General features: G+C 45.1%; 2 protein-coding genes across 7 annotated transcripts; one reads left to right on the forward strand and one right to left on the reverse strand.

The window, feature by feature from the left end:
• The first annotated feature begins 560 nt into the window (after nt 1–560).
• LOC146252755 (GTPase KRas) lies at nt 561–3,366 on the forward strand. Its single transcript, XM_084676538.1, has 5 exons — nt 561–891; nt 1,191–1,303; nt 1,636–1,814; nt 1,917–2,076; nt 2,489–3,366. The coding sequence occupies exons 2-5, from the start codon at nt 1,193–1,195 to the stop codon at nt 2,600–2,602; spliced, it is 564 nt and encodes a 187-aa protein (XP_084532664.1). The 5' UTR covers nt 561–891; nt 1,191–1,192; the 3' UTR covers nt 2,603–3,366.
• Nucleotides 3,367–4,007: 641 nt separating this feature from the next.
• Nucleotides 4,008–13,552, reverse strand: pold1 (polymerase (DNA directed), delta 1, catalytic subunit). 6 transcript variants are annotated; one of them, XM_084676533.1, is made up of 28 exons: nt 13,436–13,552; nt 13,216–13,293; nt 12,479–12,669; nt 12,247–12,360; nt 11,867–12,007; nt 11,331–11,456; nt 11,028–11,196; nt 10,759–10,873; nt 10,473–10,602; nt 10,040–10,206; nt 9,756–9,860; nt 9,528–9,668; nt 9,067–9,177; nt 8,741–8,932; nt 8,564–8,652; nt 8,359–8,475; nt 7,932–8,045; nt 7,242–7,389; nt 7,079–7,174; nt 6,824–6,961; nt 6,273–6,448; nt 5,922–6,074; nt 5,576–5,678; nt 5,330–5,462; nt 4,863–4,976; nt 4,680–4,732; nt 4,311–4,408; nt 4,008–4,233 (listed from the first exon to the last, which is right to left on the reverse strand). In XM_084676533.1, the coding sequence occupies exons 3-28, from the start codon at nt 12,663–12,665 to the stop codon at nt 4,146–4,148; spliced, it is 3,318 nt and encodes a 1,105-aa protein (XP_084532659.1). In that variant the 5' UTR covers nt 12,666–12,669; nt 13,216–13,293; nt 13,436–13,552; the 3' UTR covers nt 4,008–4,145. The 6 variants fall into 6 exon arrangements, 5 of the variants coding, with proteins under 5 accessions (XP_084532659.1, XP_084532661.1, XP_084532662.1 ...); XM_084676535.1 differs by having other exon boundaries at nt 13,446–13,476; XM_084676536.1 differs by lacking the exon at nt 13,216–13,293 and having other exon boundaries at nt 13,436–13,532.
• Nucleotides 13,553–13,778: the final 226 nt, after the last annotated feature.

Here is a 13,778-nt window from a genome sequence, read left to right on the forward strand (position 1 = left end):
TCAGAAAGCTTGTACCGTCGTTGCCATATAATAAAATTATATAATGCTATATTTATATATTTATTGCCATCTTTGTTTTATTTCACAGTTTATTTCATAGCCATATTTATTTATGTAGGTATGTATCTATGTATTTACCTATTTATTTATTTAATTTTGACGAACTTGGCGTTCCATAGGTTACTAGCCTTTAACGAAATGAAATATTGACAAAATGCATTAGTAAGCGATCTCCTCCCGTCTAAAAACAGGTTTGCATATTTTGGGCGGAATGCAGACGTTCTAAAACGCTCACCATGCCTATTTCCTGCTTCCTCTGTGAATCATTAGGTGTGTTCGACTTCATGCAGCACCGGCTGCAGGCGACGCCGGTGCTGCATGAAGTCGAACACACCTATTGGTGCGTTAAGACACGCCCAACGAGGTTTAGTCAGCTTGTTATTGGAGAGTTTGGACCCAAGGATGGAATTAAATGGGACGGAGCTCTGAGAATAATTTCTGATTGCTTTACTGAGACGTCTGTCAAGTTTACAAGAACCGTATTGGCCGCTTAGTAAATACGGTGTTTTATTCTTAGCCATGAAAGCCCTGCCTTTTTGAACCACAATGGAGTCCAAAGATTTAGCTAATGCCATATCCCTACTTCTTCCTTAAATACATGTGGGAGTTTTGCAGTTATTTTATGAGTTTTAGTACATATTAATTTGAAAACGGTGCACATCAATTGCTCTCAGTAGTGCAAGTGCTGTCTCTCCATTCAGATATTTTTCTGAAGGAATTTCTATAAGGAAATAGACCATGGCTATATAGCCAGCTAGCTATTAATTTAGTCTCCAAAATACTATTCCAAGCCCTAATACTGTACATGAACAACAACCGACCAAAATAGAGGTAAGCTATTTTGCTTCACCTCGTAAAATCTGTTTTAATGTTGGTAGAGACATGCTGTGGTATTTCTGGGGATCTACAGTCGTTATTTTGTTAGCTCAAATCTGGGTCACATTAGCTCCTGCCTCTTCAGTGAACCCATAGGCTGCGTGCAATCTTGCCAACTAAGTGCGCAGCCTAATGCTTTTTGTTATGATACTCCTATAGATACTTAACGAGCAAAACAGGGTATTAGTATGCAATTTAATGGTTATAAGTAGTCTATAATCATTCATATGGACTATATATGATCTCTCCCTCAGGCATGACAGAGTATAAACTTGTGGTAGTCGGGGCTGGTGGTGTGGGGAAGAGTGCTTTGACAATACAGCTCATCCAAAACCATTTTGTGGATGAATATGACCCCACTATTGAGGTGAGTTATAGTGATTGTATGTAGATACTATGTACTTAATAAGTACACCAAAAGATGTGATTTCTTACAGTATACGCTCAGAAGATTTTTTTCAAATTATGAATACTGATTGAATTCATAATTAGTCATGGTAGCGCAGAAAATGAACGCCTTACGTAAAAAACACATTGAATAAGCAGAAATTGGAATGAATTCGCTTTCGTTTGGAAACTAATTAGATATAATCTTTACACTGTGCAACTTAGAGGAAGCAGGTGGTGATTGACATGTCTGTCGTAATACAGGACTCGTACAGGAAGCAGGTGTTGATTGACATGTCTGTCCTAATACAGGACTCGTACAGGAAGCAGGTGGTGATTGACGGGGAGACGTGCCTGCTGGACATCTTGGACACGGCGGGCCAGGAGGAGTACAGCGCCATGAGGGACCAGTACATGAGGACAGGGGAGGGCTTCCTCTGTGTCTTCGCCATCAACAACAGCAAGTCTTTTGAGGATGTTCACCTTTACAGGTACATTCCTACTTACAGTAGCTACCTTACTTATCTACAATTAAAAAAGATTGAATGCCCTGCTGTACATTTTGACCAAAAAAATATCCTGGAAATCCCCAGAGAGCAGATCAACCGCGTAAAGGACAGTGACAGCGTTCCCATGGTGCTGGTGGGAAACAAGAGCGACCTGGGTTCCCGGAGCGTGGAGAGCAGGCAGGCCCAGGAGCTGGCCAGGGGGTTAGGAGTCCCCTTTGTTGAGACCTCTGCCAAAACCAGACAGGTAGGAGGGCTGCTTCATCCAACTCAGCAACAGGTGTTGACCCTGGATATTAAACTACGCTTGAAAATGTAGGGTATGCTTATGAATAAGACGTGCACATTGATTTACTCTTCAGCTTTTGGTATTGTCATTTGGGTAATTTTTGATCTGCATACTTACTTATAGTAGTCATTTATTTAGGGTCCATATTTACTTTATCCCTGCTTTTCCTATTTGGCTCCTTTGTGTTCCTTTTATACTGCTGCTATTATCCCCCAATAATCAATAAAATACTTATCTACAATCTAGGTTTATCTTGTGCTACCTAAACACTTGTGTTTCTGCCTGTCTCACTGTGGGCTGTCTTCCTCTGCCTGTCTCACTGTGGGCTGTCTTCCTCTGCCTGTCTCACTGTGGGTTGTCTTCCTTTCAGGGGGTGGAGGAAGCCTTTTACTCTTTGGTGCGGGAAATCAGGCGATACAAGGAAACAAACCGCAGCAACAAGAAGAGCAAGAAAAGCACTCAAAGACGTTGCACTATACTATAACACAGACCAAGCCTGTCCCCTCCCTCTGCCCTATACTATAACACAGACCAAGCCTGTCCCCCCCCTCTGCCCTATACTATAACACAGACCAAGCCTGTCCCCTCCCTCTGCCCTATACTATAACACAGACCAAGCCTGTCCCCTCCCTCTGCACTTCCTGTAATCCCATCAGAGATCCAAGCCCTTGTCTGACAGGAAGGCTGTACATACGCCCCGTCAGATTCCTGTTCTGAAAGCTTATTGGTCACATTACTTACCAATGTTAATCATCAGTTGTCTGTCCATGTCATTACTTGTTCCATTTGGTTTTCGACAGTTGTACAAGGAAAACAAGTTGTAGTGTATTGTTTTCTTTCATAAGGCAACAGTATTACAGTACCAGGAATATTCATATATTAAGGTGTACCAAGAAAATACATGGTCAAACTTAGACTAACACAGTATTGCATTTAAAGAACACAATGGTTTCATTAACATGTATGCATTGTTAGTTTACTTGCAAATACCAGGTAATCAGGTTTTGGCAACAATCTCTGCTTATACAAGCGTGTCACCATTTATGTTCCATCCCTAACTACTGTCAGTTGTTACTGTGAATCTTTATACAGGACATTGGGTCCACCTGCCTCCAGTGTTTAAAGGCCAGTCAGTAAGAGCCTCGCCATGTGGGTCATGGTATCCTCAACCTGCCTTTTGGGGATTTGGAAACATTTTAGTAAAGATCACTGTGAGACCAGCAACATCAGATTAAATCTGTTAATTTATTTGCTGTTTCCATTCTACAACAGGCTTAGAGAGCATGCAGCAGGTTTACCTGCTGGGGTTGGGACAGGACTAGCATGCAGCAGGTGTACCTGCTGGGGTTGGGACAAGACTACCATGCAGCAGGTGTACCTGCTGAGGTTGGGACAGGACTAGCATGCAGCAGGTGTACCTGCTGGGGTTGGGACAGGACTAGCATGCAGCAGGTGTACCTGCTGGGGTTGGGACAGGACTAGCATGCAGCAGGTGTACCTGCTGGGGTTGGGACAGGACTAGCATGCAGCAGGTGTACCTGCTGGGGTTGGGACAGGACTAGCATGCAGCAGGTGTACCTACTGGGGTTAGCACTTCAACCTTTTCACCACTCAGTGCCTCCTACTAAGCCATTAACCTGTTTCTGCAACCAGGATTACTGAAACACTGAGCAATTAACATCTTGCTTCTGAGGTACAAACATGTTTCTGTGTTGATAGTCTCCAGAGACATGTTCCTGTGTTGAGGGCAGCTTTACAGCCTGAACTAGTCCTGTACAGATGGCTGAGCTTTGTAACTGTCAAAAGGTGCATTCATCCAGTTCCACCTCTAGTATATGATGTCCTTTAAAAAAAGATCAGACCCTGATTTACTTCAATCTTATTTCAAGTTTTGTACAAAAAGCCAACATTTATTATTCATTCATGTTTCCAAAACACTAATGTGAGACCTGTGTTCATTCATGTGCAGCACTGCCTCATGGAGACAGTCTAGCAGGGTGAGGTGGAACAGCGCAGTCCTTCATGTTTTACCAACCAAACCGAGAAACCAGCTTCTCCTGGTCATCAAGGTCTTTCTGCACCTTCTTCCTCATGTAGAAGATGGGACAGTCTCGACTGCAGGGGGAGGAGCAAGACTTAGTGGCTCCATTGACATGTGTTATGTGAACAGTAAGCAGTGTGTGTGTGTGTACCTGGTGCAGAGCACGTCCTCGTGGAGGGAGCCTTGGCAGCGCTGGCACTGAGTCCACAGACGAGAGAAGCGCTCTTCCAGAGTGCTCAGGTGACAGATCTGGTGTCATGAACAACACACATCACTGTCTACACGCGTTAGTCCACAACACACATCACTGTGCATCTTAACTTAACATTTCTATGCCAGGTCCTAGATGTACCATTTTCATGTCTTAACTATTATTCTACACTGCATAATAAATAAAAAATTATAAAGAAAGAACCTTGAATGATTTGTCCAAACCTTGACTGGTACTGTATAAGAAAAGCATGAAGCATCAAAGAAACAATATCAGATAGATATCTAGTATATACTTTGTGTGAATTACCTCTTTCTGGTACAACTCTGACTCCTTCCTCTTACAGAAGTCACACACGGCCACTGGAGGAAGCAGAGCAAGCAATTAAACACACCTGACAACGGCAGAAACATAGACATGCCAATGGAGGTTGAAGATCCAATATGTTTGGAAGGTTTAACAGCTGCTGCCCGGAGAAGCATCGGAGCCTACCGTCCGTCTTGAGCACAGCTCTGCAGCCAATACAGGTGCTCCGCTTCTGGGCGAACGCCATGAGCCCGCCCACCCTTGAGGTCAGCACCGTCTTACAGCGTGTGTGGTCTCCCTCTGGAATCAATGTGAATTTTCAATGAGGAAAATAGGAGTGACAAGGCCATTTCTAGGAGCCAAACCTAAGGACCTAAAACAAAAGCTATCTGGCATTCTGTGTCCTTTTTCAGTGCCAGCGAAGGCTCTGTTAATCATTTTGTATCCCCCCATATTGTGATACCATATACTCTCTTAATTTCCTGTTTTCATTGTCCAGGGTTCTGTGATACTCAACTTGAGTGTACCAGACACGTGCACCTCACATGTGTAATAAATACATTGAACTCGTCTTGAACTCATTTGAACAATTCCTTTAATTGAATTGGCACTTTCAGAGCACTTCCGTGTTGAGACGTGATGTGAGTACTCACTGAGCAGAACGCTCTCTGCCTTGCTCTCTCCCAGGATCGGCTCAAATATGCGGAGCAGCGGCTTAGACAGCTGCTGCTCCAGGTAGTACTGGGAGTCGATAGGAATGTTGTTCTCCAGCACATAGATGGGGTCCTGCCAGCAACATACACACACACACACACACGGCTGAGAGAAGGCAACATACACACGGCTGAGAGGCGCTCCATGGGGCAGGTAGACAGGACCTCATCACAGCTTCTCCTCACCTCAGACTTCATGTACGCTGCCACTCCTTTGGCAGCTTTGATGATGACGTAGGGAACTCTGTCTCCTAGGTTGGGGGCGCTGCCAGCGTCTCTCTTCCTCATTCTGCACAACCACAAAGAGTTGAGAAGGCTCCTTAGCAAAACTACACAGAAACAACATAATATGTTGTATAGATTTTATACTAGCAAGATATGTGTTGGGCTCAACAAGGCAGTAAAGACTATGTATGTCTCACCCCATCTCCCTACCATACTTATCTATCCTCTCCACTTTCTCAGTCTTTCCCACCCTCCTTCCATACCTCCTCTGCTCTCCCAGATGTTGTTTCTCTCCTCCTGCCCCTACCTCTCAGCCAGCTCCACATGAGCCTGCTTGGCAGTGTATTCCTGGGCCGTGCGTGTCAGCTCCTTGGTGATGACCAGCTGGCTGATGTCGATGCGGTTACACAGCAGGTCTGAGATGATCTCTTTGGCATGGGCAACAGCACCCTGGGGGTCCCTGGGTAGAGAACCAGGGAGAGACTATCAGGCAACAGGTTCTGACTGAAAACCCGCCGTCCACCCTTCATCACCAGACGTCGTCCATCTAGCAGGGAGGAGACGGAGAGCGTCAGGCCCACCAGGACGGGTCTGTATCCTGCTGTCTCAGCGCACCTGCTGTTAGCTTAAGACACAGCACCTGTCTATGAGGATGTACCTGTCAATGAGGATGTTCTGCAGGCAGGTGTTGATGAGGTTTGCCACTAGAGGACAGTTGTCTCGACGCACAGTCTCTATGCCCTTGCAGTCCATCTTGTCATGCGTGTCAGAGCTGGAGGAGAAGTAGAGGCCAGCGTAGCGTTTCTTGTTGATCAGCAGATATGGGTAGTAAACCTGAGGAGTTTGGAAAGATGGGTTCAACAAGTCCTTCTTCTGAAGGAAACCGTTCATTGGAAACACAGCAGGTTAAGAGTACCAGCGTTTCCATGCAATAATGGAATGAGTGTAAGGTCTAGAGGCCAAGACCGATTCGGCTTCACACATCCCAGCATGATACCTTGATCTCCTCTTGTTTCATCATCCTTGTGTAAACAGCTCTAATACCAGGAATAGGGTGAACGATGCTCACTTTTCTCAAATCTACAGAGATGGCCTCTCAGACTGTCACCATGGTGGTGGGAGACTCAGACCTGTCTAACCCAGCCAGCATCTGTCCACAGAGAGCACTTGAAAGCTTTAAGGATCAAATGAGGTGCTGAAGTAGGGAACCTTTTCAAACTCCAGCTTGATGGGAGGGGTGAAGTGAGAGGAGACCCACTGTGCTGCCTCCCTGCCCAGCTCCATGGCGTCTCGCACGGTCGGCACCCCCAGCTTCACCATCACAGAGTCTGTGTCCCCATAGATCACCTCACACAAGCACAAACAACAACTCATTAACAACTCTTTAAAACGTATATTGACGAGACATTGGACAATAGAGACACATTGTTAGATGGTCCAACAATGGGATGTAACACCCCTCACCTTGGCATCAGCCTGGTAACCATTGGAGATGGTGTACTTAGACTCCACCAGCTGTTTGGTTTTCTCAATCATCTGCCTGCCAAAACCGGTGACACTCTAAAGGAGAAAGACATTTAGTGAGATGTCCACACTGTGCGTGGAAGTGTAGCTGGGCGGGGCTTACCTGAGAGATCTCCAGGCAGGGCAGCTTGCCCACCTGAGCCCCAGTGAAGCCATACACAGAGTTGGCGCTGATCTTGAGAGCCAGCTGGCGTCCGTCCAGCACTTGCTGCTTGAAAGGATCCGTCTCCTTCTTCAGCTCAGCCTTGGCTCTGCGCAAAAACATGGGAACAAATTAAGGTACAGGACATTTTAAAGATTATTTAAATGTACAAAACTGGGCAAAAGTCTTGGGAATACAACACTTTTTACATGAATATTGTCTTTTTTTTATTTATCTTGCGGCAGTATAACAATGCAATGCTGTGAACATTCATTCTTTTTTCCACTGGTCCCGAGTTCCCCAGACTGACTAACCCCAACCCTAACCTTGACCACTTGTTCCCCAGACTGACTAACCCCAACCCTAACCTTGACCACTTGTTCCCCAGACTGACTAACCCCAACCCTAACCTTGACCACTTGTTCCCCAGACTGACTAACCCCAACCCTAACCTTGACCACTTGTTCCCCAGACTGACTAACCCCAACCCTAACCTTGACCACTTGTTCCCCAGACTGATCTCTGGCTAAAGTGGGTGCTTTTTATCCCAAATCTCACCTCAAGCAACATCCCTAATGACCTTAACATAACCAACAGCAATATCCCTAACATGACCATCCCAACCAGCAGGGGACTGCTAGCTGTCCCAACCTCTTCCTGGCAGACAGCAGGTTCTCCAGGATTTCAGGCAGAAGTCCCTTCCTCACGGAGCTCTTGATGAACAGGTCACCTGTGGGAGTCTTGATAAAGTCCTCTGCTGAAAGACTGAGAAAGGAAACACAGACCATCACCTTATGGAACAAAAACGTTTTGGTTTTTAGAGTTTGTTATTGACTTGATCAAATATGATCAAGTGTCAAGCAACCACTTAATTACATATGATTTGATTTGGTTGCTTGACACTTTCTACATTCCCATGACAATAACCTCAAATGCTGTGCTTGGGGTAAGGACCTTTCTAGAAGGTCACTGTGATAAGAAGTTCCTGTGACAGGTTTCTCAAATATGAAAAAAATTCTAAACATGTTGCTCTCCATGGAGAGCGTTCCTTCACCTGGTGAGACCACAAGCATCTCACCCCAGTTTCTCTGCCGTGCCCTTCTGAAGCAAGGTTGTGTAGCACAGGTTATGGGCCATCATGATCGACGGGTACAAGGATGAGAAGTCCAGAGTAGCAATGGGAACACTGTAGTACCTTACAAAACCAAAGGACACCATACAGTTAGGAGATGCAAACAGAGAGCTGAACTTGACTTGATCATTCAAACAGGCAGAGTACAAACCCTTTCTCTGGCTCAATGACCGTGGCTCCAGTGTAGTCCTCCCCTCCCTCAGTCTTCACCACAGGCATGACCAGCCCCTGTCTCATGGCCTAATGCACACATACACAGTGTTAGAAACAACTCAAGACTCTAAAAGGTCTGTCAATTCTACATGAAGGTCCATGTAAGTGAGTTCACCTGGCGCAGGAGCTGCGACACCACTTTAATCTGCTGGCCCCTGGAAAGCAGGTAGGTGAGGGGCACACCTGTGACCCGGGCCATCTCCATGTAGTTAATGACACACATGAGCTTCTGCAGCAGCCGCAGGGGCAGGTAGGCATCCTTCAGACAGTACACCGCCAGGCGCCGACGTGTCTGCTCATTACCATTCTGAACACAACAACCAGACAACATGGTTATCACCCACCAGGGTTATCAAATGGTTATCACACAAGTTTGTTGCAATTGTACAATCCATGCAGTTTGTGCCTTTCCCCTTCCTCCCTGCTCTGGAATCCTCTCACCTGCAGGTCAGTGATGATAGAATGCTGCACATCCTCCTTCTGTTCCTGCAGGAAGTGGAAGCTGACAGAGTTGAGCGTGTACGAGCGCAGCTTGTAGTCTCTCAGTAGCACCTGGGTTACACAGGGAGAGAGCATTCATATAGCTCTAGGGATCGGCGTAAACATCATTTTGTTAAACATTAAAAGGGAGATTATTTGACTAGATATTAGTAATCATCTGTTTGTATGGAAGTGCTGATCAAACCCTATGGACACGTCACATTGTTCATGACATTGTTAGGACTGAGCTGGTCAGAAATGACAAAGCACCGATATAACATAATTGAATCGAATAATTATTGGGAAAAAATCAAATGTAAACAGTGAAATGTTTTATATGCCTATCCGTAATAGCTTCAAGAAACATGACTATGAAGTGAATGGGCCACATGGCTGGATGTGCAGGGTCAGTGTGAGCTCACCTGCAGCAGGTCAAACTGCACCCTTCCCTCCATGTTCATGGTTTTGTTCTCCCTGCGGCCCATCTGCTTGCTCTGGAAGCTCAACTCCTTCAGGACCGACTTGATGCCTCGAACTCGGCCCAAGTATGGAAACAAATGGACCTGTGGACACAAATATTGCAGTCAGAAAAGAAAATCTGACCAGAGTAAAAGGGTTCAGTATGCACAATGAGGTAGAGCTGTCCATACTTTCAAAGCTGCTGCTCTGTTGAGCAGGTAGGGAAAGTCAAAGTTCTGGATGTTGTAGCCAGTGATGATGTCTGGGTCGACTGTCCTCACAAACTCTGCCCAGCTCTGAAAATCAACATCCACAAAATGAGGTCAGCTGCTACAGGTCATCCCAATATCTGAAACAGCCATCCCAAGGTCTCCTTTTAGAAAGTGCATACGAGTATGAATGTTTGTGTTGGTATCTGAAGTAACTGCTTCTCCTGTGTGTGTGTGTGTGTGTGTGTGTGTGTGTGTGTGTGTACCTGAAGTAACTGCTTCTCCTGTGTGAAACACAGGATCTGGGAGCCTACAATGCTGGCGCAGGACTGCAGGGTGAACACTGTGCGGATGAAGGGCTCCATCTCTCCCTGCCGCTGCACCATGGAGGCGATCTGGATGACAGGGTCCTTGTCTGCCTCTGGGAAGATGCCTGGGACCATACAGCACAACTAAGTCAATACACACACATGGACATACAGTCAAACTATAGAGCTATACACTCAACACACCATGTCACAAAAAGATTGTTCGTACGACAAACTAAATGTGTGTAACATGGAAACTAAAACTAACTAAACTGACTCTGGTAGGTGGGTACCGAAAACATCATGCCTGATGATGTCTAAAAAGAAAATAGTTAATACAAATACACAGCTGATCTGGGCCATGAAGTGAGAAGAAACAAAGAGTCTGTACCTTTCCTTCCAGCACACTCAATGTCAAAACTGAGAACCCTGAGAGGAGCGATGCTCTGCCACTCCCCCTCGGCAGGGTGGGCGATCAGGTCTGACCAGCCCACGTCCACCTCGTACTGACTCAGAGACACCTTGGACACAGCAGGGACACACACACACACACGCACACACACAATGAGAACAGAATGAGAACAAGGCTACTATTCTGTTTTTTTTGTTTTTTCTCAAAACCCAGTTGTGCTTGGTGATACAGGTGGATGTCTGTCTCCCCCTCCCTCCTGTCTCACCTTGCCTGGGTAGGCAGAGTCTGTCTCCCCCTCCCTCCTCTCTTCTCTCAGGCGGTATTTTCCAGCAGGGAGCTCGATCCAGCAGCAGCCTACTACATCACAGTCCACCATAAACCTGGTGGAATGAAAGTTACAGACAGTGGTTATGAGAGGGGCAGGAAGGGTTTCAGAAGCATTCAAGCCTTAATGATCCTGTAAGTTCATGTAGACTGTTACAGTTTTGTCCCAAATCCACCTTCTCACATATACTAGACACCTATACTACACACCTGATCTCAAAGTCAATGTTGGCCTCATAGGAAGGGTAACTTTGGGAGGAAAAAGGGCCAAACTTAAACCCCTGCTCCAGGAGTCTCTTTGCTGGGGCAATCAGGCGGGGCATCGCCATGGTGATGCGCAGGAAGTCCACAGGCTTGTTTCCATGGTAACTATACATGCCTGGAAGAGTAGGATGGTGGAAACCTCATCAGGAAGACTGATCAGCATTATGATCAGACATATCAACGTCTGCTTCAAAAAAGATACACACATGCAGCACACACACAAATTTACAGAAACTTCCTTCAACTCACTTTCTTTGCGTGTGATGTCCACTGCCAGCACTGTGACAGATATGTTGTCTTTGTTGGAGCGCATGTCTTTCAGCACAGCTGAGTTGAGCTCCCTTTTGAATTCACCTAAGTGTATGTTGGTAAACCCTAACAAAGGAGTGATACATGGACAAATGGATGATCATTTGTCAGAGTCAATATTGAAGGCTTTGCATTGCAGACCTATAAACAGAATGAATGAACCAATGTTGTTTGGCTTGTGAGTCATTCACAACCGATCAAAATCAAGACCTGCATCAGTTTCACAGAATCACAATGGCCCTTTAATAGAACCAACATACTATTTGTGATTCATACTCAAATGTAACAGCTGAATATGTTCATGCTAGAGATGTGATTTGGCAGCAGTTTAGGGTTAGAGTTCTCTGCGTTTGATCCACTGAAGCTCCAAACAGTTTGTTGGCAAGTTGGAGATTTGTAAGTTCTGACATGTCTGAGTTGTTTATTGTTGTGACATTGGCTATAAAAACAGATGTACAGGGAGACATGCTTCTCACCCGGGGGTGCAGGTGTGTAGAAGTAGGGGGCAAAGCCATGGACATGACAGCAAACACTGTTTCCCTGGTCCGTCACCCCAAACATGCGTATGATGGGGACAGTGCTGTGCGCCTGGCCTGGCATGCCAGCTACTGCAGGGCCTGAGGCAAAGAACACAGACACCACTAACACACCTGCCCAGTATAATTGTTTACCATTATTTCAAACGGAAATGAATCATTCTCCGAACATTCACCCCACATCTTGTCACACTTCCTTCATTACTTCAATAGTAATATATAGTTGATAAGAGTTTTGTAGTAAGTTTCCAAAATGTATAAGATCCAATGGTGATCATTAAATTAAATCAAGATAACAAAAAGAACATTTAAATCCACACCTAAGTAGTAGTCTAGGTCAATCTGTTGGAAGATTAATTTTTCAAAGTTCGGGTCCAAACTAGCGGCATTAGGTCGGCGCCAGCGAGGGTTGAGGTCCGCAGAGAACAGATCCCCTAGAAAAAGTCGAAGATATGAAAAGAAATATACAGTATTTTGGTAAATACCTTTAAATGCAAACTAAAGACTAAAGAGGCCAAACTCGCACCAGGCGTTGCCGTTTAGTTGCCTCACCTACGGGGATGACATCGTGGCCTGCCTGCCCCTCCCTCTCCTCAGCTTCCATCTCGGCTTCTTCCAAATGAGCCAGTTCTTCCTCAAACCCCGACGGACCATCGTTCCAATCCCCGGTCTGTTTACCCCGCTTAGCTTGGGACGCTCCGCCCGTCAAGGTGCCACCATTCCGTCTTTTGCCTTCCATGTGTCTGCAGACAAACCAGAAATGCATTTGAGGGGGAAATGGGATGGAAGGATTTGCGTGTAAACCATAGCAATACAACGGGAAACTTTGTTTAATGTTAAACCAAAGATTTTGAAGCGTCTGTTATTTCCTTTCTGCCATCTTTCTGTCTGTTGACTAGAAAATATTGGGAGCTATGACGGCTATTACGTACCTCCGATTCAAGCCTAAATTTCACATGAGATAATACCCCTCACTCATCAGTTCATTAATGATTATGAAAGTGGGTTAGACTTATTGATCACCTTAAAGACAACATTGTAGTTATTTAGCTATATATTAGGCAATGTTGCTTATAGCTAGTTATCGCCCATTCTTAAACAATGATTGCTATTTTCGTTAGCTAGCTAATCAAGTAGTTTCCTGTGCAGGTTGGCAAAGATGTCCATATCTAGCCGACTATAAAATTACTGCTTTGTGTTTAATTTGAATCTGAGCGAACAATCGTGCCAGCTAGATAGCTCATCTTTGCTAACAATGTTTGCTAACTTTAACCAAAAGACATACTTACAATCGTTCAGGCTAGCTAGTGCTAGCTACGCTAAAACAAGCTATGTTGAGTATCCAGTTCGTAGCCCGCTATAGTCACCTTAACCAAAACAATCAAACGCAAGCTGGCTTAATATTACAACTTTGCTAAATAAACTTGTCAGAACTGGCTAGATGGATTGGCTGATCATTTAGCAATCACTTGTCAGTGAATTAAATTACTATACAAATGCTGTAGCTACCGTCGTTTACTTTTAGAACATCAAGTTATTCCCCAGCTTGAAAGTAACTCCCGCCACTTGATTTTAATTTCGCAAACTTTCGCCGCGGAAAGCACGGGTGACTTCCGTTTTCCCGGTGAAATGACGTTTCCCTTTGAAGGCGCTGATTGGTTTAACAACGGTGGATTAGGTGGCCATATTTGTTGTGGCGATTTGGGGGGTTTCTCACAGGCTTCTGTTGGAAAAATGCTTAAGTAGTGTAGGATAAATTCAATTTATGAATACCAACCATTATTATTGCATTATTATGTTTTTTGCTGACTATTTGTCTATATCAATGTTTTGTTTATGTTTTTTAACACTA

This window comes from Hypomesus nipponensis, chromosome 17 (genome assembly GCF_054491055.1).
Source record: "Hypomesus nipponensis isolate SF chromosome 17, ASM5449105v1, whole genome shotgun sequence".
Classification (NCBI taxonomy): Eukaryota; Metazoa; Chordata; class Actinopteri; order Osmeriformes; family Osmeridae; genus Hypomesus; species Hypomesus nipponensis.